This window comes from Pongo pygmaeus, chromosome 9, assembly GCF_028885625.2.
Source record: "Pongo pygmaeus isolate AG05252 chromosome 9, NHGRI_mPonPyg2-v2.0_pri, whole genome shotgun sequence".
In the NCBI taxonomy this organism is placed as follows: domain Eukaryota; kingdom Metazoa; phylum Chordata; class Mammalia; order Primates; family Hominidae; genus Pongo; species Pongo pygmaeus.
In genome coordinates this window covers 12,619,645-12,643,972 of record NC_072382.2, presented here as the reverse complement: position 1 = coordinate 12,643,972, position 24,328 = coordinate 12,619,645, and the positions used below count along the sequence as shown (strand labels likewise).

Sequence of the window (24,328 nt, the reverse complement as noted above, 5' to 3'; positions counted from 1 at the left end):
AAGCTGTCAAGTTTTTTGGCAATCTAACTTCAGCAAACCTAGAAAACATAAAATTCCAAGCCAAGTGGAGTGGCACGCGCCTGTAGTCCCAAATCCTCCCAAGGCTGAGATGGGAGGATCACTTGAGCCCAGGAGTTCAAGGCTAGTGCACCATGATTGGATCAGTGACTAGCCACCACACTCCAGCCTGGGCAAAATAGTGAAACCCTATCTCTAAAGAAAAAAAGAGAAATTCTTACTGCTTCCTGAGGGTGTAATAAAGCTTAAGACATAAATCTCCCTTAAAAGACAAAAATGAGAATAAATTAAAACAACGTTTCAAGTCTATAATGAATCCAGCTGTAAACAGAAAACAGAATGAAAACGGATAACTTTTTCCAACCGGCAATTAAACAAATCCATATGCTAGACCAAGAGCACCCCCTACTGGCTAACTAAGAGAAAAACAGCCAGAGGGCAAGAAGATAAATGTTCCTACCTTCTGAATTATGAACCTGCGATTCTGTGACCCAGAGTTATGAGCATTCCACAACTGCACAACTGTCATCACGCACAGCTTCTTACCTTGTGACACTTGTAGTAGTAGGCCAGGAGCTGGGGCATCCGGTCATTTTCAGTAAACACCTTCACAAATACTTTGGACCGATCTAAAGAACATACAATGTACATATACTGTTACCAGCCTTTCTGGTGTAGACATGAGAAAAAAGTCACCAGGATGAAGGTGGATATATGGAAGCTAGTATTCACAAGTTCCTGCCTAGATACTGAATTAACTCATGCATGAGGATCATAAATTTGAAAAATAAGCATGACTTGAAAACCAGATACTGCAGGGTATTGCCCGCTGTTCCTCACAGAATTCATATTTTAACATGATATTGAGAGGTTAGTTATGTCTTTGAAAATTCCTACTTCGATTATACCAGATGGGAACTTTAAAAAAGCAAACACACTGAACTTCTATATGTCAACATATCTGGTGGTTTGAGGAATAAGTAAATAATTTGGGCCGGTCGCGGTAGCTCATGCCTGTAATCCCAGCACTTTGGGAAGCTAAGGCAGGTGGATCACCTGAGGTCAGGAGTTCGAGACCAGCCTGGCCAACATGGTGAAACCCCATCTCTACTAAAAAAAAAAAAAAAATTAGCTGAGCGTGGTGGTGCACACCTGTAATCCCAGCTCCTTGGGAGGCTGAGGCAGGAGAATTGGTTGAACCCGGGAGGAAGAGGTTGCAGTGAGCCAAGATCACGCCACTGCTCTCCAGCCTGGCCGACAGAGCAAGACTCCGTCTAAAACAAAGCAAAACAAAAAAAACAAAACATAAAATCAAATAATTTGATAACTATTAGCATTCCACACATAACAATGGATTCTAAGACCCAAGTTACGGGCTTAATATAAAGTAGTTTCTTACACATTTCCCTAAGGGCAGAGGAAATGACTGGGCAAAGCACTTGCTTCCAGGCTCACCAATGGACAGACAGGAAGGTGGGTTTCAGTGCAGTCTCTGAATAGTGTGCACAGCAGCGCCACCTCTGGCTCCCGTCCGCCCCCTTCTGGCCAAAACGTACATGCCACAGCCTTAGAACTATATCAAAAGGAAGGAAAAAAAAAAAAAAAAAAAAAAAAAGCCTTGAGCTAACAGGTCTCCAAACTTCTTATATTTGCTCTGTTCCCCTTCACTTCTGGGAAGCCCAATAAACTGCTGAGAAGGAAATGTTGTAACAGCAACCGCTGTGGGACACCCAGCTAAGCGCTGAGACCTGTCAGTGGAACTTGACTTAATGGGCAGAAATCCATGAGTTAGAAAACGAATATTTGCCTTTAAAATGCTTATTATTTTCATAAGAACACTTAAATAAATGAATCTTCCTGTTACATTTAAAATTATTCCATAGGCCGGGTGTGGTGGCTCACACCTGTAATCCCAGCATTTTGGGAGGCTGAGGTGGGAGGACTGTTTGAGCCCAGAAGTTCAAAAATGTCCTAGGCAACACAGGACCCCTCTACAAAAAATAGAAGAAATTAGCTGGGCGTGGTGTGCACCTGTAAACCCCAGGAGGCTGAGCTGGGAGTATCACTTGAGCCTGGGAGGACAATGCTGCAGTGAACTGTGATCACATCACTGCACTTCAGCCTGGGTGACAGAGCAAGATTCTAGCTCAAAAAACAAAATTCTATAAATTGGGTTTGACCAGTGAGAAGCAAAAAAATTAATTAAAATAATTCTATAAAAAGTTGCTTCAGTGTATCAGCTGAATTCATTGGTTATATAAAATGAACTGGGCATGTATATTTGGCTATACCCACATTGTCATTTTAGGAGAGAGATGGAAAAGGGGAACATGTTGGGGATGAACAAATTTATCAGAGAATTCCCTTTAAAAACTGTTAGCTAGGCCGGGTGTTGTGGCTCACGACTATAATCCCAGTACTTTGGGAGGCTGAAGTGGGTGGATCACCTGGGGTCAGGAGCTCGAGACCAGCCTGGCCAATATGGTGAAACCCCGTCTCTACTAAAAATATAAAAAATTAACCGGGCGTGGTGGTGCACGCCTGTAATCCCAGCTACTCCAGAGGCTGAGGCGCTTGAACCCAAGAGGTGGAGGTTGCTGTGAGCCGAGATCACACCACTGCAGTCCAGCCTGGGCAACAGAGTATAGACTCCGTCTCAAAAAAAATAAAAAGTAAAAACTGTTAGATAAAGAACTACCTCAGCCTTCTAGGAAACATGGCTGATTATAAACAACACATTACCTGTGGGGTGGGGGAACCCTTCCTGATACTCGCCAAAATTAAGATTAATCACCAAAAGAAAACATCGTTTTATCTGCATTGAAGCCAGGAAAATATCTGTACTACATACTTCAGAGAATCCCAACCAGATATCCAATCACTTTGGGCCACAATGGGTGGGGAAGCTGGTAAAAGTCTGGGCGCTAAGGGTGGCGCAGAACAGTACAAAGAGCCAAAGACTGGCGGCCGAGGGGGCTTGGGCCAGGCATGGGAGGGAGGGCTGTTTCCACCGCAGCCTAGCAGATGAGGCTGCCTACGGTGCTCAAAAGCGCCATTTTCGCCTTCTGAATCCGTGTCCTGCCTAGAGTCAAGCCCGATTCAAATTTGTGCGCGAAAGCTGTCAAAAACTGCTTATCTCCAAAACCAAACCCATGATGCTGAACCACCAGGCATCACTCAAATCCAACACCAGCTCCCAGTCGCCAGCTCACTCAGAAGGAAACAAACAAAAAACCTTAAATGCGTGGAGCCACCACCTCTCCATCCCCACTCCCACTCCCCTAACCCTACATAACTGGATGTAACCCCAACCAGAAAAGTGAGCTCTGTAGTAGCCACAAATTCACGAGAGACTGTGAGGAACGAAGCTCCTAGATGGCGACTTTCCAACCCCCCAGCTCCAGCCTGGGGGGTTGAATGAACAAAAGATTCAAAATAAAGAATTAACAAATGGGGAAGAGAAGGAATTAGAGGGCTGGAGATGAGTACTGAGGCCATTCTCTCTAGGTAACAGAAGAGCACAGCAGAGAATGTAAACTTTCAATCAAGGGCTAAAGGAAAGCTCTCTTAAACAAGGAGGGGCTTCCAAGGAAATTCCACTATTTTTCAGTAAATACCAGGCCCAGAACAAAAGCACTATCACATACAAACATGAATCAGCAGAAACAAAGAAAACTCCACCACGGTACCTATGCACTCAATAAATTAGACTACAACAAAATTAAAAACTTGGGGCTGGGCACGGTGGCTCATGCCTGTAATCCCAGCACCTGGGGAGGCTGAGGCAGGTGGATCACAAGGTCAAGAGATTGAGACCATCCTGGCCAACACAGTGAAACTCCATCTCTACTAAAAATACAAAAATTAGCTGGGCGTGGTGGCACAAGCCTGTAGTCCCAGCTACTCGGGAAGCTGAGGCAGGAGAATCGCTTGAACCCAGGAGGCGGAGGTTGCAGTGAGCCGAGATCAAGCCACTGCACTCCAGCCTGGAAACACAGCAAGACTCCGTCTCAAAAAAAAAAAAAAAAAAAAAAAAATTAAAAACTTGGGCATCAAAAGATTTCATCAATAATAGAATGAAAAGACAATCCATGGAATGGGAGAAAATATTTGCAAGATATATTCAATTAAAGAATAATATCCAGAATATATGAAGAATTTCTACAACTCACCAGCAAAAAACCAAATAACCCAATATAAAATTGGGTAAAGGGCCAGGCACCTTGGCTCATGCCTGTAATCTCAGGACTTTGAGGCTGAGGAGGGAGGATTGTTTGAGTCCAGGAGTTTAAGACCAGCCTGAGCAGCATAGCAAGACCCTATCTCTACAAAAAACAAAAAATTAGCTGGGTGTGGCAGTGCACACCTGTAGTCCCAGCTACTTGGGAGGTTGTGGTGGGAGGATCACTTGAGCTTGGGAGGTCAAGGCTGCGGGGAGCCATGATTGCACCACTGCATTCCAGCCTGGGTAACAGTGCAAGACCCTGTCTCAAAAAACAACAAAACAAAACAAAAATGGGGAAAGGATTTGAATAGACATTTTTCCAGCAATATACAAATAGTCAATAAGCAAATGAAAATACACTCAATATCATTAATCATTAGAGGAATGAAAATCAAAATCATAAGATACCATTTCATACTCATTAGTATGGCTATAATCCAAAAAAACAAAAAATGACAAGGGTTGGAAAGGTGTGGAGAAATTGGAACCCTTGTGCATTGCTGGTGGTAGTGTAAAATGGTGCAGCCACTATGGAGAACAGTATAACAGTTCCTCAAAAAATTAAACATCAGATTACCATATGGCCAGGTGTGGTGGCTCACACCTGTAATCCCAGCACTTTGGAAGGCCAAGATAGGAGGATCACTTGAGGCCAGGAGTTCGAGACCAGCCTGGCCAACATGGCGAAACCCCGTCTCTACTAAACATACAAAAATTAGCTAGGTGTGGTGGTGCGCACCTTTAATCCCAGCTACTCGGGAGGCTGAGGCACAAGAATCGCTTGACTCCGGGTGGCAGAGGTCACAGTGAGCCGAGATCATGCCACTGCACACTCCAGCCTGGGCAACAGAGTTAAACTGTGTCTCCAAAAAAAAAAAAAAAAAAAAAGATAAGCATATGATCCAGCAATTCCACTTCTGAGTAGATCCCTAAAGGAATTGAAAGCTGGAACTCAAACAGACACTTCTACACCCATGATCATTCTAGCATTCTTCACAACAGCCAAAAGGTAGAAATAACCTAAATGTCCATCAACAGATGAATAGATAGAGAAAATGTGGTAATATATGAGATGGAATATTATTCAGCCTTAAGAATAAAGGAAATTCTGACACATGCTACACCATGGATGAGACTTGAAGATGTTATGCTAAGCCATAAAAGGAAAAATACTATGTGAATCCATTATAGGAGGCATGTAGAGTAGTCAAATTCATAGGGACAAAAGTAGAATGACGATTGCTGGCAGGTGAGGGTAGGAGGAATGGACAGTTGCTGTTTAATGGGTACGAAATTTCAGTTCAGAAAGATGAAAAAAGTTCTGGAGATGGATGGTGGTGATGTTTGCACAGCAATGTGAATGTACTTAATGCCATTGAAATGCACACTTAAAAATTATTAAAATGGTAGATTTTGTTACATGTATTTTGCCACAATTTTTAAAATTTTTTTCTAAAAAAGAACACTTCCAAAGATTTTCCCTAAGAAAGAGAAGAAAATTTTAGGCAATAATTGCTTCACACTCTCAAAGAAATTACATATCCTTTCTTTAATAGGACCTAAGGCTTCGGGAGGCTGAGGTGTGAGGATCACTTTAGGCCAGGAGTTCAAGACCAACCTGAGCAATATAGCAAGACCCCATCTATAAAAAAAAAAAAAAATAGGCTGGGCACGGTGGCTCACGCCTGTAATACCTGCACTTTGGGAGGCCAAGGCAGGCAGATCACCTGAGGTCAGGAGTTCAAGACCAGCCCGGCCAACATGGCGAAACCCCATCTCCACTAAAAATACAAAAAATTAGCCAGGTGTGGTAGCACATGCCTGTAATCCCAGCTACTCGGGAGGTAAGGCAGGAGAATCGCTTCAACCCAGGAGGCAGAGATCATGCCACTGCACTCCACCCTGGGTGACAGAATGAGACTCCGTCTCAAAAAAAAAAAAAAAAGAATCTAAGGTATTACAATGAGATATAAAGGGAGGTTGGCAGAGCTAAGGAAAAAAATTAGGAAGTAAATCATGACATAACAAAAATTAAAAATTAATTAGAAGAACAAAGATAACAAAACCTATTTTTTTTTTTTTTGAGACAAGGTCTCACTCTGTCACTCCTGGGCTCAAGCAATCCTTCTGCCCCAACCTCCTGAGCAGCTGAGACTACAAGCGTGTGCCACCATGCCTGGCTAATTTTTTATTTTTTGTAGAGACAGGGTCTTGCTATGATACCTAGGCTTGTCTCAAACACCTGGGTTCAGGTGATCCTCCCGCCTTGACCTCCCAAAGTGCTGGGATTACAGGCATGAGCCACTGCACCCGGCCGAGAACAGATACTTTATTTTTTTAAATAAGTAGAGAGTTTATTTGAGTGAAGTTTGAGGACTGCAAACCAGAGTCATGGATTCATGCTGCCCTGCATATATGCTCCAGAACAGATACTTCAGAAAACCCCATCAGCCAAATGAAAAACAAGCTTTAGAAAAACCACACATGGCAGGAGGGGACTGAGAGGGAGCAGGCAAACATCCAAAGAGACCAGAGAAAATATGATATATATGGAGAGGGAAAAAGGAGAGCTAATGAACAGATAGTTGATGTTCTCAAAGACAGAAAAGAGAACGAATAAAACAGAAAAAAAAATTTTCAAGGAAGGTGATTTTCTGTAAATGAAGATATGAATTGGTAGGTGAAAATGGCTGACGCTGGGTCCTGGAAAAGTTAAAAACTTTCAAAACTGAAAAAGAACCAAGAGAAGTTACTAAACTACAAGGTAAAAGAATCTTATAAGCCATAATTTGGCAAACTATGCGCCAGCAGGCCAAACTGCCATCTGTTTTTGTAAATAAAGTTTTACTTGGCCAGGCATGGTGGCTCGCGCCTCTAATCCCAACACTTTGGGAGGCCAAGGTGGGCAGATCACTTGAGATCAGGAATTCAAGACCAGCCTGGACAACATGGTGAAACCCCTTCTCTGCTGAAAATATAAAAATTAGCCAGGTGTGGTGGCTGTAATCCCAGCTACTCGGGAGACTGAGACAGGAGGATCGCTTGAGCCTGGGAGGCAGAGGCTGCATTGAGCTGAGGTCACGCCACTGCACTCCAGCATGGGGAACACAGCGAGACTTCATCTTAAAAAAAACAAAAAAAATTTACTGGCACACAGCAAAGCCCATCCATTTATGAGTGGGCTTTTGTGCCACAACTGCAGAGGTATCTGTGAGAGAGACCATAAGGCCGCCAAATCCTAATATTTATGATCTGGCCCTTTACAGAAAATGTTTGTCAGTCCCTATTATAACTATTCAGGGAAAAGAAACAAGCTACATACAAAAAAAATAATGGGAAGAAGAAGCAGGCCAATCTCATACTTATCAGAATATAGAGGGAAATGCATTCGCACTAGAAGACAGAATTCACAGAAGTAGCATTTCACCTTTTGTCTTTACAGAAGTATATTTGGCTGTTTTGTGAGACATTCTGGGGGAAAAGAAAAATAAATATAGATGGCAGAAGACAATGAAGAATTCTGAAGGGGAAAGCGTGTGACCCAAGAATTCCAAAAGCAGTTATTGCTTTCTACACATAAAAGCAATAGAAAGACACTCCTGGCCAGGCGCAGTGGCTCACGTCTGTTAATCCCAGCACTTTGGGAGGCCGAGGCGAGTGGATCACCTGAGGTCAGGAGTTCGAGACCAGCCCGGCCAACATGGTGAAAGCCCGTTTCTATTCAAAATACAAAAATTACCTGGGCGTGGTGACACACGCCTGTAATCCCAGCTACTCGGGAGGCTGAGGCAGGAGAATCACTTGAACCCAGGAGGCGGAGGTTGCAGTAAGTCGAGATCGCGCCACTACACTCCAGCCTCGGTGACAGAGAAAGACTCCGTCTCAAAAAAAAAAAAAAAAAAATTACAGAGTTCCTTCTAATCTATATAATTCAGTCACCATTAAGACATTCTAAAAACTGAAGACTTACAAGGCCTTATCTTTATAGAGAGATATACACAGAGATGAGAAGCAGCTAGCACTCACCTACAGCCTGAGAGGTGAACGCCACTACAATCTGCAGACTGGCTAGGGCCTCCAGCCTGTTCTTCAGTGCCTCCAAGTGCACACACTTTTCTGAGTAGTCTGGTGTATCAACAAGCATCATTAAGCTGTTCTGCATACCTGTTAGCTTCGCAGAAATCACAGCTATGTCCTAGAAAAGACCAGAATAGAGAATATTCATTTTAAAAGATCCCTACTGCCTCAATTGGGAATAGATAAAATACATGAAAAAGGCAACTCATCAAGTAAAAAAATGGGGCTGGCCATGGTGGTGGTTCATGCCTGTAATCCCAGCACTTTGGGAGATTGAGGCAGGAGGATCCCTTGAAGCCAGGAGTTCAAGACCAGCCTGGTTAACATGGCAAGATCCAGTCTCTACAAACAGTAAAAATTAGCTGAGTGTGGTCATGCGCACCTGTAGTCCCAGCTACTCAGAAAGCTAAGGCAGGAGGATCACTTGAGCCTGGAAGGTGGAGACTGCAGTTAGCCAAGATCGCACCACTGCACTCCAGCCTGGGCAACAGAGAAAGACTCTGTCTCAAAAAAAAAAAAAAAAAAAAACTGTACTCAAATAAATGCAAATTAAATTAAAACAAGAAAGTGTCATTTTCCTCCTAACAAATTGGAAAAGTGTTCGAAAAATTATAATAGCTATTGTTGGTGAGGGTACAAAGAAAAAAGACAATCTGTCTGGTATCATAAATTTAAATTTATACTGTCTTTCTGGAAGGCAATTTAGCAATATGTGCTAAGAGTTTTAAAAATATTCACATCCAGGCTGGGCACAATGGCTTATACCTATAAATCTCAGCATTTTCAGAGGCTGAGGCAGGAGGATTGCATGAGGCCAGGAGTTCAAGACCAGCCTGACCAATCATAGCAAGACCTTGTCTTTACAAAACATTTTAAGAAATTGGTCAGGCAGCCGGGCGGGGTGGCTCACGCCCCTGTAATCCCAGCACTTTGGGAGGCCGAGGCTGAAGGATCACCTGAGGTCAGGAGTTTGCAACCAGCCTGGCCAACATGGTGAAACCCTGTCTCTACTAAAAATACAAAAATTAGCCAGGCATGGTGGCGTCCATCTGTAATCCCAGCTACTCGGGAGGCTGAGGCAGGAGAATCGCTTGAACCCAGGAGGCAGAGGTTTGCAGTGAGCCGAGATCATGCCACTGGACTCCGGCCTGGGCAACAGAGCAAGACTCTGTCTCAATAAATAAATAAATAAAAGATAGATTGTTGAGTGAAAAAATAAAGTGAAAAGCAGTGTTCACAATGAGCTTTGTGAGGAAAAAAAGGGGCAGGGAACATAAATATGTATGTGTGTATCTGGAAGGATAGGCATAAAGTTGATAACAGGTCTTGTCTGTACAAGAAAAATTAACCCCTGACCGGGCATGGTGACTCACGCCTGTAATCCCTGCACTTTGGGAGGCCGAGGAGGGTAGATCACCTGAGGTCAGTAGTTCAAGACCAGCCTGGTCAACATGGTGAAACCCCATCTCTACTAAAAATACAAAAATTAGCCAGGTATGGTAGTGTGTACCTATAATCCCAGGTACTCGGGAGGCTGAGACAGGAGAATCACTTGAACCCGGGAAGTGGAGGTATCATGCCACTGTACTCCAGCCTGGGCTTCAGAATGAGACTCCGTTTCAAAAGAAAAGAAAAATTAGAGGACTAAGGTGGGGGTCAGGGTTAGCAAAAAAACTTATTTTTTGCAGTTTATTCCTGTGTAATAAATTTGTTCCTATGTGCATTTGTAACTTTTTCTAAAAATTGACTGATAAATAATTCATTTTGCTTTACAATTGAGTAAGAGTTCTTCATAAGACATCATCCTACTTCATCCTTACATCCCAGGTGGAAAATGTTACTATTTTCCACACTTTGCAGCCTCAGAAGGGGTCAATAACCCACCAAGTCCCCAAGGTATATAAGGCTCTCCTCTCCCCATGTTCCACCCTCTCATCCATTTACCCCCAACCTTCTCTGCCTGTGCTGGTTTTTCTTTTCTTCTTTTTTTTTTTTTTTTTTTTTTTTTTGAGACAGGGTCTTGCTCTGTCCCTCAGCACAGTGGTATGATCATAGTTTACTGTAGCCTTCAACTCCTGGGCTCAAGAGATCCTCCCGCCTCAGCCTCCTGAATAGCTGGAACTACAAGTGTGCAGCACCACAGCTGGCTAATTTTTTTATGTTTTGTAGAGATGGGGGTCTCATTATGTTGCCCAGGCTGGTCTCAAACTCCTGGCCTCAAGTGATCCTCCCACCTCAGCATCCCAAAGAGCTGGGATTTCAGGTATGAGCCACAGTGCCTGGTGCCTGTACATCTTTATCAAGGCTTCTCTTGAACTCACTCTGTGACTAACAGGCTTCAGTCACACAGAGGGTGCAAGCTAAAGAGGCTGGAAACACACCGAGCAGCTTCAGATCTTCCCCACCCTGAGTCTGAAGGTTTCTGAATGCTGCTATTGGCTATCAACTTTGTATCTCTTTTGCTTTCTCCAAACCTCAAGTTCTTGCTTAAATACCCTTCATAACATCCCCTAAACAAGAAACCTACCTGAGTCTTAAACGTCTCCTCAGTATCAGCGCTCAACGTGCTCCACTTATCTGCTTCCTGAAGAGATTCAGCAGCAAGTTGCATTCTGGACTTCACTTGGTCAATTTCTACCAACACCTGAAAGAGGCGTGAGGGGTGAAAAATGAAGGGGTAGGTCCTTTTTCTCCATCTGCCACCAGGGACTTGAAATGTAAGTATGGTGGCTTGCTCCTGTCTTTAGGGAGCTTCTGTCTCCCAAAACACCAATCATCTGGCTAAATTTATTCAGCAGTGCTGAAGAGATGAATCAGCTGAAAGACCCAAGCAAAAGCATAGTTTCGGGGAGCCAGGCACAGTGGCTCACGCCTGTAATCCCAGCACTTTGGGAGGCCAAGATGGGAGGATCACTTGAGACCAGGAGTTCGAGACCAGCCTGGGCAACATGGTGAAACCCTGTCTCTACTAAAAATACAAAAGTCAGCCGGGCATGGTGTTGCACGTCTGTGATCCCAGCTACTCAGAAGGCTGAGGCACGAGAATCGCTTGAACCTGGGAGGTGGAGGTTGCCATGAGCTCAGATCACGCCACTGTACTGCAGCCTGCACTCCACCTACAGAGCGACACTGTCTCAAAAAAAAAAAAGAGCCTAGCTGGAGTGCTGGGCAGAATCTTGAGTGATGGTTGGCCTCCCAAAACACCGTGCTGTTCTAAACCCCTTACGAGAGTGACCACCTTCCCAAAACAAGAATCACCATTTACGACAGGAGCCAAAATACCTGCATGGATTGAGATGTATCCTGTTCAAATTTTTTAATGTCCTCCTTGACAAGAATCATCTGTTCTTTCAGGAAAGATGCCTCCTGTTTTAGGGCTTCAACATCACGGAGCACTTTGGACATGTTCTGGAGAGTTTCGTGACTTGTTTCTGTAGTTAAAAAAAAAAGATTAACAACAGCGATAGCCACAAAAGGTGAAAGTTGGACCAGTCACCAGTAAAAAACAGGAAACAAATCGGACAACAGAAAGGAAATGCACGACCAACCAAACTGTTTTTGGAGCCTGCAGAAAATATGGGGCAGGAGGGGAGATGGGCAGTGAGGTGGCCCCTGCTGGGATCATGTCCCCATACTGATGGGAAAGGGCCTTTGATTTCACAAAGAATCAACAATCAACCTGTCCCAACACCAACTTGCCACCACCAGTGAAATCATAACTCCATTTGCAAGGAGGCATGCCCCAGGAGCTTTGCATACATCGTATTCCTTAATGTCCATGGCGGTCATTAGCAGCCACCTCCTCCTGATAAGAAAACTCAGAGAGGTTAAAGTAACTTGCCCAAGATCTTACAGAGCTGAAACTAAGCCTCAGATGGGTCTGGCCCCGATGCCTGCTTTCCATGGTCTTTTTTTTTTTTTGATACAGAGTTTCGCTCTGTCACCCAGGCTGGAGTGCAGTGGTGCAATCTCGGCTCACTGCAACCTCTGCCTCCCGGGTTCAAGTGATTCTCCTGCCTCAGCCTCCAGAGTAGCTGGGTTTATAGGCACCCGCCACCCGCCTGGCTAATTTTTTGTATTTTCAGTAGAGATGGGGTTTCACCATGTTGGCCAGGCTGCTCTTGAACCCCTGACCTCAGGTGATCCCCCCACCTTGGGCTCCCAAAGTGCTGGGAATACAGGCATGAGCCACCACGCCCAGGCTATTTTAAAATTATTTTTGAGACAGGGTCTCACTCGGTTGCCCAGACTGGAGTGCAGTGGTGAAATCACAGCTCACTGCAACCTCAACCTCCTGGTCTCAGGTGATCCTCCCACCTCAGCCTCTCAAGTAGCTGGGACTACAGGCACACACCACCAGGACTGAATAATTTTTATATATTTTGTAGAGACAGAGTTTTGCCATATTGCCCAGGCTGGTCTCAAACTCCTGGGCTCAAGGGACCTGCCTGGCTAGGCCTCCCAAAATGCTGGGATTACAAGTGTGAGCCACAATGCCAAGCCTAAAAATATCTTAAATCTACCCATGACTCATCATCTTCACTGCCGTCACCCCAGTTGAAGCCACTATCATCTCCTTTCTGGACCTCAGCAATAGCCTCCTGAACCACGTTACTCCGCTGCTTAAAAATCCTACAATGCCTTATTTTTAAATTAAATTCACACTCTATTTATTTATTTATTGAGACAGAGTCTCCCTCTGTCACCCAGACTGGAGTGCAGTGGCACAATCTCAGCTCACTGGAACCTCTGCCTCCTAGGTTCAAGTGATCTCCTGCCTCAGCCTCCCAAGTAGCTGGGATTACAGTTGTGCACCACCACGCCCGGCTAATTTTTATATTTTTAGTAGAGACGGGGTTTTGCTGTGTAGGTCAGGCTAGTCTCAAACTCCTGGTCTCAGGTGATCCACCCAGCTCAGCCTCCCAAAGTGCTGGGATTGCAGGCATAAGCCACCGCACCCGGCCTTAAAATCAAACTCTTTAATGTGACACTGAAATCTCTGCATAGCATTCTAACCTGGGTGACAGAGCAAGACCCTGTTTCTTAAAAATAAAGAAATAAAATAAAATCCCTGGCCAGGCTTGGTGGCTCATGCCTGTAATCCCAGCACTTTGGGAGGCCAAGGCAGGCGGATCACGAGGTTAAGAGATCAAGACCAACCTGGCCAATGTGGTGAAACCCTGTCTCTACTAAAAATACAAAAATTATCTGGGCATGGTGGTGTGTGCCTGTAGCCTCAGCTACTCGGGAGGCTGAGGCAGGAGAATCACTTGAACCTGGGAGGCGGAGGTTGCAGTGAGTCGAGATTACACCACTGCACTCCAGCCTGGCGACAGAGTGAGACTCCATCTCAAAAATAAATAAATAAATAAAAATAAAATCCCTGCATAACGTGGCCCCTGTGGACCTCTCCAATCCAACACTGGGTCTTGTTCAACAGTGTATTTTTAGAACCTAGAAAAGAGTTTGTGCCCAATAAATATTTGTTGACTGACTAAATGAAGAAATTGGTCCTCCAATTTGGGGTCCTCAACATGGGCTTGAACGGCTACAATCACCTTTCCTCATCGCAGACTTGGGCCCTTGTCTCATCTTGCATAAAAATAAATGAAGTTTTAAACCTATGAAGGCTACCCGCTGCCTAAGGGATAAAAGCCAAACTCCTAAGGCTGGCCAGAAAGGTCTTTCGCAGGCTGATCCCGAACTATTTATCTGCCTCATCTTCAGTTACATTTCCCCTACGAAAGTGTGATTCTCTAATAATAACACTACTAATTATCTTGTCTCACTCTGTCCCCCACATTGGAGTGCAGTGGTGCAATCCTAGCTCACTGCAGCCTCGAACCTCTAGGCTTAAGCAATCCTCCCAAGTAGCTGGACTACAAGCATGAACCACCATGCTGGCTAGTTTTTTAATTTTTTGTAGAGATAGGGTCTTGCTATGTTGTCTAGGCTGGTCTGGAACTGCTGGTCTGGAACTCCTGGCCTCAAGCTATCCTCCCACTTCAGCTTCCCAAAGCACTGAGATCACACCCAGACTGTTTATTGATATTATTCATGCAGCTCTGTTTGAACTTCTCACCTTTCCCTGGACTATGCCTTCTTATAGCCACACTCCTGTGCATATGTTACTCTCTCTCTCTCTTTAATACGAAGGAAGTAGTGAAATATAATGGTTAAGGGCCTGGGCTCTGGAGCCAACTGTCTGGGTTCAGTCCAGCCTCCCCATTCATTAGGAACATGATGCTGAGCAAGTTACTTTACTTCTCTCAACCTCAGTTTCTACAAGTCTATAGTGGACATAATAACTGTGCCTACCTCTAAGGATAACTGTCAGGTTTAAATTAGATAACCATGCCCAAAAGCAGGTACTATTCACATTTAGGCCAGGACAATTCTTCATTGTGCAGGATTGTACCAAGCACTGTAGGACATTAAGCATCACTGGGTCCTCCCACTGAATGTCTTATGTCTGAATGTCACTGCAACATTCCCCACTACTGCAACAACTAAAAAAGCTCCCACAGCCGGGCGTGGTGGCTCACACCTATAATCCCAGCACTTTGGGAGGCCGAGGCGAGTGGATCACGAGGTCAGGAGATCGAGACCATACTGGCTAACAAGGTGAAACCCCGTCTCTACTAAAAATACAAAAAATTAGCCGGGCGTGGTTGCAGGCACCTGTAGTCCCAGCTACTTGGGAGGCTGAGGCAGGAGAATGGTGTGAACCCTGGAGGCACAGCTTGCAGTGAGTCGAGATCACGCCACTGCCCTCCAGCCTGGGCGACAGAGCAAGATTCCGTCTCAAAAAAAAACAAATACACAAAAAATAAACAAAATAAATAAAAAAGCTCCCACGGTCCAGGCACAATGGCTCATGCCTGTAATCCCAACACTTTGGGAGGCCGAGGCAGGCGGATCACCTGAGGTTGGGAGCTCGAGACCAGCCTGATCATCATGTAGAAACCCATCTCTACTAAAAATACAAAATTAGCCAGGCATGGTGGTGCATGCCTGTACACCCAGCTACTCGGGAGGCTGAGGCAGGAGAATTGCTTGAACCCGAGAGGCGGAGGTTGCGGTGAGCCGCGATCACGCCATTGCACTCCATCGCACTCCAATGCACTTCAATCCAAGATTGAAACTCCATCTCAAAAAAAAAAAACCTCCCACGACCAATTTCCAAATATTCGCTGTTCCTGAGGGCATGAACAAGGATAAGGGGAGGTGAGGAAAGCATCGCAACCCATGTTTGAGAATCACTTAGCTAATACATATAGAGCACTAAAAAGAGTGTCTGACATGTACCAAACCTCATATATGTGCTATTATATCGTTATTATTATTATTTTTGAGACAGAGTCTCACTCTGTCACCCAGGCTGGAGTGTAGTGGCGGGATCTCTACTCACTGCAACTTCTGCCTCCTGGGTTCAAGTGATTCTCCTGCCTCAGCCTCCCGAGTAGCTGGGACTACAGCGCATGTCACCACACCCACCTCTAATTTTGTGTTTTTAGTAGAGATGGGGTTTCACCATGTTGGCCAGGCTGGTCTGGAACTCCTGACCTCAGGTGATTCTCTCGCCTCGGCCTTCCAAAAGTGCTGAGATTACAGGCATGAGCCACTGCGCCCAGCCAATTTGCTATTATATTATTATTAATGTCCTTTCCTCTTTGCCCTACAAAGTTTTCCTTCAAGGTCTAACACAGGGCAAGTGCTTTATGATTCTCCTGAATAAGACGTAACTGCACCCTCCTGCCAGCTCTCACAACTCCAGATTCTATTCTGAGTAAAGCCATCCCTCACTGTAATTTACTGTTTCTATCTTCCCCACAGGCAGCAAGCTCGAGCAAGATAAACTTTTCCTCCCCACTGCCCATTTCTGGACACATGCATAGTAGATGCTCAATAATTAGTAAAAGATGCAAGGTACAATAAAGAATACGGGCTGGGCGTGGTGGCTCACGCCTGTAATCCCAGCACTTTAGGAGGCAAAGGCTGGAGGATCACCTGAGCTCAGGAGTTTGAGACCAGCCTGGACAACATAGTGAGACCCCATCTCTACAAAAAAATCAAAAAATTATGCCATCTGGCATGGTGGCACAAGCCTGTGGTCCCAGTTATTCAGGAGGCTGAGGCAGGAGAATTCCCTGAGCCCGAGAGGTGAAGCTGCAGTGAGCACTGATCACACCACTGCACTGTAGCCTGGGTGACAAAGTGAGACCCTGTCTCAAAAAAAGAAAGAAAGAAAGAAAACAATCTGCAGTGAAATAAAGCCCCCTCCCTACCTTTTCTCAAACAATGGGCACACCTGGCCAGGCGCAGTGGCTCATGCCTGTAATCCCAGCACTTTGGGAGGCCGAGATGGGTGGATCACCTGAGGTCAGGAGTTCGAGATCAGCCTGGCCAACATCATGAAACCCCGTCTCTACTAAAAATACAAAAATTAGCCAGGCGTGGGACACGCACCTGTAATCCCAGCTACTCAGGAGGCAGAGGCAGGAGAATAACTTGAACTCAGGAGGGGGAGGTTGCAGTGAGCTGAGATGGCGCCACTGCACTCCAGCCAGGGGGAAAGAGTGAGACTTCGTCTCAAAAAAACAAACAAACAAAAATGGGAACATCTCTTGGACTATCCACTCCCAGTGGAAGCAGTCTGTTTGGTCTTTCCATCTGAGCCTAGGAGAGAGACTTGTGTGCAGTATGTACTGAATCAACACACAGTGAATCAACACACGGTGAATAAAAGTCAAGTTGAGGAGTTACATGAAATGGTTGCCAGTGCATGTTATTTTTTATAATTTAACTTATCCTCAAAAAATGGTTTAGGCCAGGCGTGGTGGCTCACACCAGTAATCCTAGCGCTTTGGGAAGCCAAGATGGGAGGATCACTTGAGGTCAGAAATTTGAGATCAACCTGGGCAACATAGTGCAACCTTGTCTCTAAAAAAAAAAATTTTTTTTTTAATTAGCCAGGCATGGTGGCACATGCCTATAGTTCCAGTTACTTGGGAGGCTGAGGCAAGAGGACTGCTTGAACCCAGAGTTTGAGGCTGCAGTGAACTATGATGGTATCACTGCATTCCAGCTTGGGCAGCAGAATGAGGAATGAGACCCTGTCTCAAAAAAAAAAAAAAAAGGTTTAAGTCTCCACTGAGACCAGCCTATCTTCCTCAGCTGACATAAAATCCACTAAAACAATGTTTTCCAGATCTGTTTCGTTCTCTTACACCTATACTATAATACGTTTTTTTCCAGATATAAGGATCCGTTGGCTATTCCTTCATACTCTCAAAATTCACTGTAAATTTCTTTTTACAGTTTATTGTTTGGTACAAAACAGGCTCTTTAACTCTTTGAATAAACATCTCACAGACTCGTGCTCCTAGATTACAAAAAGTCAAAGCCAATTTTCTTTGACACTGGGCCCTTGACTCTGAGATTCAAGTCACTATAACAGAAACTGGAGTTGTTGTATCTTATGTTCTGGAAGGTACCTCAACAAAGACATGTTAAGAACTGGTTAAAACTTCTAGCATTTAAAAAGATCCATCTTGTCTTCCAGTGCCTATGGATAATAATAAAAAGGGAATCCCAGAGATCTGCTATTGAGTTAGAGAAGAGCTACTGCAATAAGATCCACTCTTTTAAGTTCCAAAAGGAAACTTGAGGCCAGGTGTGGTGGCTCACAGGTATAATCACAGCACTTTGGGAGGCCAAGACTGGAAAACCCATTATGCCCAGGAATTTGAATTTGAGACCTGCCTGGCAACACACAGTGAGATCCCATCTCTACAATTTTTTTTTTAAACAAAATTTGCGGGGCGTGGTGGCTCGCGCCTGTAGTCCTAGCGACTCGAGAGGCGAGAGGATCGCTTGAGTGCTGGAGTTCGAGGCTGCAGTGAGCTATGATCGAGCCACTGCACTGTAGCCTGGGCAACAGAGAGAGACCCTGTTTCAAAAGAAAAAACAAAGAGAAAGAAAGAAAAGAAAAAGGAAACTTATAGCCCAGCCAGAGGAGGAAAAACAACACCCAAAATCAGCAAGTGTTCAAGACAGCCCGGCACCCAGCTGAGACTCCCGCTGATGTGATCAGGAGGAGTTCGGGGCTTGCTCTTTTGCCGAGGGTATTTGCTGTCCATGCGTGCCCCGCCCACCTGAGTGCCCCACGCAAGTTCGGTGACCTCTGCCCAGCCGAGAGCAGGGGATGGTCCCGCGGCCAGGGCCCCGCGCGGCTCACCCTCCACGGCGTGGTTCACCTCTTGGATGAACAGCTGCAGCTTCATCACCAGGGTGGCTGCGTGGCCATCCGCCTTCCCAGACGCCGCCTCCTTGGAGCCGGCCCTGAAGGCCGCATTGATCCACTCCTTCACGTCGAAGTCGTCTGCCAGGAACTTGGAGAAGTCCATGGCGGAACTGTCTCAGACCTGTCGTCCAGGACTTAAGAGTTGGCTCCAGGCGGCAACGGGGATGCAGAAGCGAGCGAGCCTGCGAGAGCACCAAGGCTAGCCTCCGAGGCGAACCCCAGAAACGCCAGGACGGGTAGCTTGCCCCTTTGCGCTTCCCTGCTCAGCCCACTCAGGTTGGGGCTGGGAATGACCCTCGCCGCCCGCCGTTCTTCTTCCGGAAGTAGTTGGCCGTTACCATAGCGACTGCAGGCGTCCGGAGCGCTGAGCAGAGCTGGGTGCGGGAGAAACGCCCCGGACTGAGAGCTCCCGGCACCGACAAACATCCCACGTCTGCTAACATTTGCCGAGGATTAAACTATGTGCTTACTATAAAGCCCTGACATACATTAGCGCATTTACGCGGTGGCTCGCGCCTGTAATCCCAGCTCTTTAGGAAGCTGATGCGGGAGAATCGCTTGAGGCCAGGAGTTCAAGGACAGCCTGGGCAACAGTGGAGCGCAGTGGGCAGCAATGGAGTGCAATTGAACGATCTCTGCTCACTGCAGCCTCAAATTCCTGGGCAATTGAATGATCTCAGCTCACTGCAGCCTCAAATTTCTGGGCTCAAGCGATCCTCCCACCTCAGCCTCCAGAGTAGCTGGGACTATAGGCGCGCGACAACACGCCCGGCTATTTCTTTCTCTTTTTTTCTTTCTTTCTTTCTTTTTTTTTTTTTTTTTTTTCTGAGAAGGAGTCTTGCTCTGTCGCCCAGGTTGGAGTGAAGTGACGCGATCTCGGCTCACTGCAACCTTGGCCTCCCGGGTTCAATTGAGTCTCTTGCCTCAGCCTCCCGAGTAGCTGGGATTACAGGCGCGTGCCACCACGCCCGGCTACTTTTTGTATTATTAGTAGAGACGGGGTTTCACCGCGTTGGCCAGGCTGGCCTCAAACTCCCAACCTCAGGTGATCCGCCCGCCTCGGCTTCCCAAAGTGCTGGGATCACAGGCGTGAGTCACCGCGCCTGGCCTAATTATTTTCTTAATGATGTGTTTTGAGGTGCAGACCTTTTAAAATTTGTTAAGTTCCTTATCACCTTTTTTTTTTATGGCTCATGCTTTTGGTGTTGCGGCTAAGAAATCTGTGCATAACCCATAATCACAAACAATTTCTCAGCCTGGGCAACACAGGAAGACCCCGTATCTGCAAAAAATTTAAAAATTGGCTGAGTGTGGTGGCGCACACCTGTAGTCTCAGCTGCTCGAGAGGCTGGGGTGAGAGGATTGCCTGAGCCCAGGAGGTCGAGGCTGCAGTGAGCTGTGATCATGCCACTGCACTCCAGCCTGGGTGACAGAGCGAGAACCTGTCTCGAAAAGAAAAGAAGAAAAGATAGGGGAAGGTATGAGGGTATTCTTTAGGTTCTAAGGTTTTATGTTGTTTCAAGAGTGGGACCAACCCAAGGGGGAGGACAAGATGTAATCCTTGGGAACCCTACAAGGGACAGTTTTCCAGGCTGGCCGGCCATTGGGGTATGAGTGGCTGGCTGCTATCTCCATGCCTGATAGCCACTGGTTTTTCATTGGCATCTCCCTTGGTTTGTCTCATTCTTCTGGGTTGAGTAGGTTTTAACTGGGGTAACCCTTCTGCTAGGAGTCCCAATTATTTGGGGGGAGGGGAGAGCAGGGAAGAGGAGAGGAGGGGAGCAATGTAGGGAGGGGAGACGAGGGGAGGTGAGGGGAGCAATCTGATAGTGTAAGTCCTCTTACTTTGTTCTTGTTAAAAATTTAGGCCAGACGCAGTGGCTCACGCCTGTAATACCAGCACTTTGGGAGGCCGAGGCAGGCGGATGACGAGGTCAGGAGTTTGAGACCAGCCTGACCAACATGGTCAAACCCCATCTCTACTAATAATACAAAAATTAGCTGGGCATGGTGGCACGCGCCTGTAATCCCAGCCACTCAGGAGGCAGAGGCAGGAGAATCGCTTGAACCTGGGAGGCGGAGGTTGCAGTGAACCAAGATCCACCACTGCACTCCAGCCTGGGCAACAGTCCGAGACTCCATCTTGAAAAAAAAAAAAAAACTCCTGCTGGGATTTTGACAGGGATTATGTTGAACTGTTGAATTAATTGTTGGATTAATTTTAGGAGAATTGCCATCATGACAATATTGACTCTTCCAATCCATAACATGAAACACCTCTTCATTTATTTAGATGAGAATTTTTCAGCCTTGGCACTATTGAGCCCAGATAATTTTTAGTTATGGGGGCTGTCCTATGCATTGTAAGATATTTTGCAGCATCCCTGGCCACTACCCATTAGGAGCAACATCCTCTCCAAGTTGTGATAACCAAAAATCTGTCCACACAGTGCCAAGTGTCCCCTAGTAGGAATCACCCCTGGGGATTTAGATCTGATTTAGATTTTCTTTAATTTCTCTCAGCAATATTTTGTAGTTTTCATTGTATAATATAAGTCTTGCACTTATTTTGTTAAATTTATTTATTTATAAGTATTTCCTTTTCCGGGTGCAGTGGCTCATGCCTGTAATCCCAGCACTTTGGGAGGCCGGGGCAGGCGGATCACAAGGTCAGGAGTTCGACGCGAGACCAGCCTGCCCAACATGGTAAAACCCTGTCTCTACTGAAAATACAAAAATAGCCTGGCGTGGTGGTGTGCACCTGTAATCCCAGCTACTCAGGAGGCTGAGGCAGGAGAACTGCTTGAACCCTGGAGGCAAAGGTTGCAGTGAACAGAGATCGGGCCACTGTTATCCAGCCTGGGTGACAGAGTGAGACTCCATCTCAAAAAATAAATAAATAAAATAAGTATTTCCTTTTAATGCTACCATGAATGGAATTTTCTTAATTTTCATAGTTTCTTGTTACAGAAAAATGATTTTGTGTGTGTGTGTGTGACAGAGTCTTGCTTTGTCACACAGGCTGGAGTACAGCAGGGCAATCTCAGCTCACTGCAAGCTCGGTCTCCCAGATTAAAGCAATTCTCCTGCCACAGCCTCCCAAGTAGCTGGGATTATAGGCATGTCTCACCACACCCAGCTAATTTTTGTATTTTTCATAGAGACAGGGTTTTGCCATGTTGGCCAGGCTGGTTTTGAACTTCTGACTTCAGGTGATCCACCCGCCTCAGCCTCCCAAAGTACTGGGATTACAGGCATGAGCCACCACACTTAGCAACAATTGATTTTTATAGATTTGTCTTTTACCCTTTGACTGTTAAATTTGTTTTCTAGTTTGTGTGTGGGGGTGTTGTTTGGGATTTGTTTACATACAGGATCATGTCATCTGTGAATAGACACTTCCTTTTTCCTTTCCAATTTTTTTTGGGGGGGCGGGCGTGGGGGGACAGAGTTTTGCTTTTGTTGCCCAGGCTGGAGTGCAATGGCGCAATCTCGGCTCACTGCAACCTCCTTCTCCTGGGTTCAAGCGATTCTTCTGCCTCAGCCTTCCAAGTAACTGGGATTGGAGGTGCCCACCACCACACCCGGCTAATTTTTCATATTTTTACTAAAGACAGGGTTTCACCATGTTAGCCAAGCTGGTCTCGAACTCCTGACCTCAGGTGATCCACCTGCCTCTGTCTCCCAAAGTGCTGGATTACAGGCATGAGCCACCACACCCGGCCGGAAGTCCCTTTCTATTCCTAGTTTGTTGAGAGTTTTTTAGGATGTTGGATTTTGTTTTTTTTTTTTCTCTGCCAATTGAGATAATCACGTGGTTCTTGTCCATTCTATTCAAATGATATAGTAATAGATTTTAAGATGGCAAATGAATCTTGGGACCAGGCACAAAGTGCTGTAATCCTAGCACTTTGGGAGGCCAAGGCGACGGATAGCTTGAGGTCAGGAGTTCGCGACCAGCCTGGCCCAAATATGGTGAAACCCTGTCTTTACTAAAAATACAAAAATTAGCTGGGCATGATGGCACACACCTGTAATCCCAGCTACTCGAGAGGCTGAGGCAGGAGAATTGCTTGAACCCAGGAGGCGGAGATTGCAGTAGGTGGAGATCACGCCATTGCACTGCAGCCTGGATGACAGAGCAAGACTCCATCCCCCCCAAAAAAAAAATTGTCGGTTTTAGGCCAGGCGTGGTGGCTCACACCTGTAATCCCAGCACTTTGGGAGGCCGAATCACTTGAGGTTAGGCGTTCGAGACCAGCCTGGCCAACAGGGTGAAACCTCGTCTCTACTAAAAATACAAAAATTAGCCGGGCATGGTGGTGGGCACCTGTAATCCCAGCGACTTGGGACGCTGAGACAGGAGAATCGCTTGAATCCAGGAGGTGGAGGTTGCAGTGAGGTGAGATCACGCCACTGCACTGCAGCCTGGAGACAGAGCAAAACTTTGTCTAAAAAAAAAAAAAGTCTATTGTATGTGATATTAACATAGCCACTCCAGCTTTCTTATGATTACACTTGCATGGCTAATTTTTTTTTTTTTTTTTTTTGTAGTCCCAGCTGCTAGGGAGGCTGAGGCAGGATCGCTTGAGCCTGGGAAGTGGAGGTTGGAGGGAGCCGTGATTGTACCACTGCACTGCAGCCAGGGCAGCAGAGCAAGACTCCATCTCAAAAATAATTGTCCATTTCATCCAAGTTGTATAATTTGTTGGCATAAAATTGTTCAAAGGATTCTCATATAGTCTTTTCTCATCCGTAGAATTGTGGTGACGTGTGCCTGTTCTTTCCTGACTTTGGTAATTTTTTTTTCCCTTGGTCAGTCTGCTGAGATTTGTGATTCTGTTGCTCTTTTAAAAGAACCAGCTGCAGGTCAGGTGCGGTGGCTCACACCTATAATCCCAGCACTTTGGGAGGCCAATACGGGCAGATCATCTGAGGTCAGGAGTTCGAGACCAGCCTGGCCAACATGGTGAAACCCTGTCTCTACTAAAAACACAAAAATTAGCTAGCTGTGGTGGTTGGCGCCTGTAATCCCAGCTACTCAGGAGGCTGAGGCAGGATAATTGCTTGAACCTGGGAGGCAGAGGTTGCAGTGAGCCGAGATCAGGCCACTGCACTCCAGCCTGGGTGATAGAGCAAGACTCTCTCTCAAAAAAACAAAATAAAACAAAAGAACCTATTTTGACTTTGTTAATTTTTTTTTCTATTCAACTTTGACTTCATTAATTTTTTTCTATTTTTCATTTTCTATTATTGATCTCTGTGCTAATCAGTTTCCTTCTTTCTTTGAATTCAGTTTGCTCTTTGGTATATTAAAGTAGAATCTTAGGTTACTGATTTGAAATACTTTATTTTCTTATATAGGCATCTAAAATTACTAATTTTTCCCTCATAATCTAATGGCTAGGAAAAAAAAAACAAAAAATAAAATTATAAAGCAAGACACTGTCTTTACAAAAAGTTAAAAAAAAATTATCTAGCCATGGTGGTTTGCACCTGTAGTTACAGCTACTCAAAAGTCTGAGAGGCCAGAGATCATTTGAGCCCAGGAATTTGAGGCTGCAGTGAGCTATAATAGTGCCACTGCACTCCAGCCTGTGTGACAGTGTGAGACGGCCTCTAAAAAAAATTTTCTCTGAGGCCGGGCGCGGTGGCTCACGCTTGTAATCCCACCACTTTGGGAGGCCGAAGCGGGTGGATCA

General features: G+C 45.6%; 1 protein-coding gene across 1 annotated transcript in view; it reads right to left on the bottom strand.

Annotated features, from left to right (window-relative positions):
* Window positions 1–19,033, bottom strand: part of LOC129027227 (conserved oligomeric Golgi complex subunit 7-like) — a 34,294-nt gene extending 15,261 nt beyond the window's left edge. Inside the window, 5 exon segments of the mRNA XM_054473868.2 lie at window positions 565–647; window positions 8,270–8,438; window positions 10,848–10,964; window positions 11,603–11,751; window positions 18,561–19,033. Coding sequence (XP_054329843.1) covers window positions 565–647; window positions 8,270–8,438; window positions 10,848–10,964; window positions 11,603–11,751; window positions 18,561–18,729 — 687 coding nt within the window. The 5' untranslated portion in view covers window positions 18,730–19,033.
* Window positions 19,034–24,328: the final 5,295 nt, after the last annotated feature.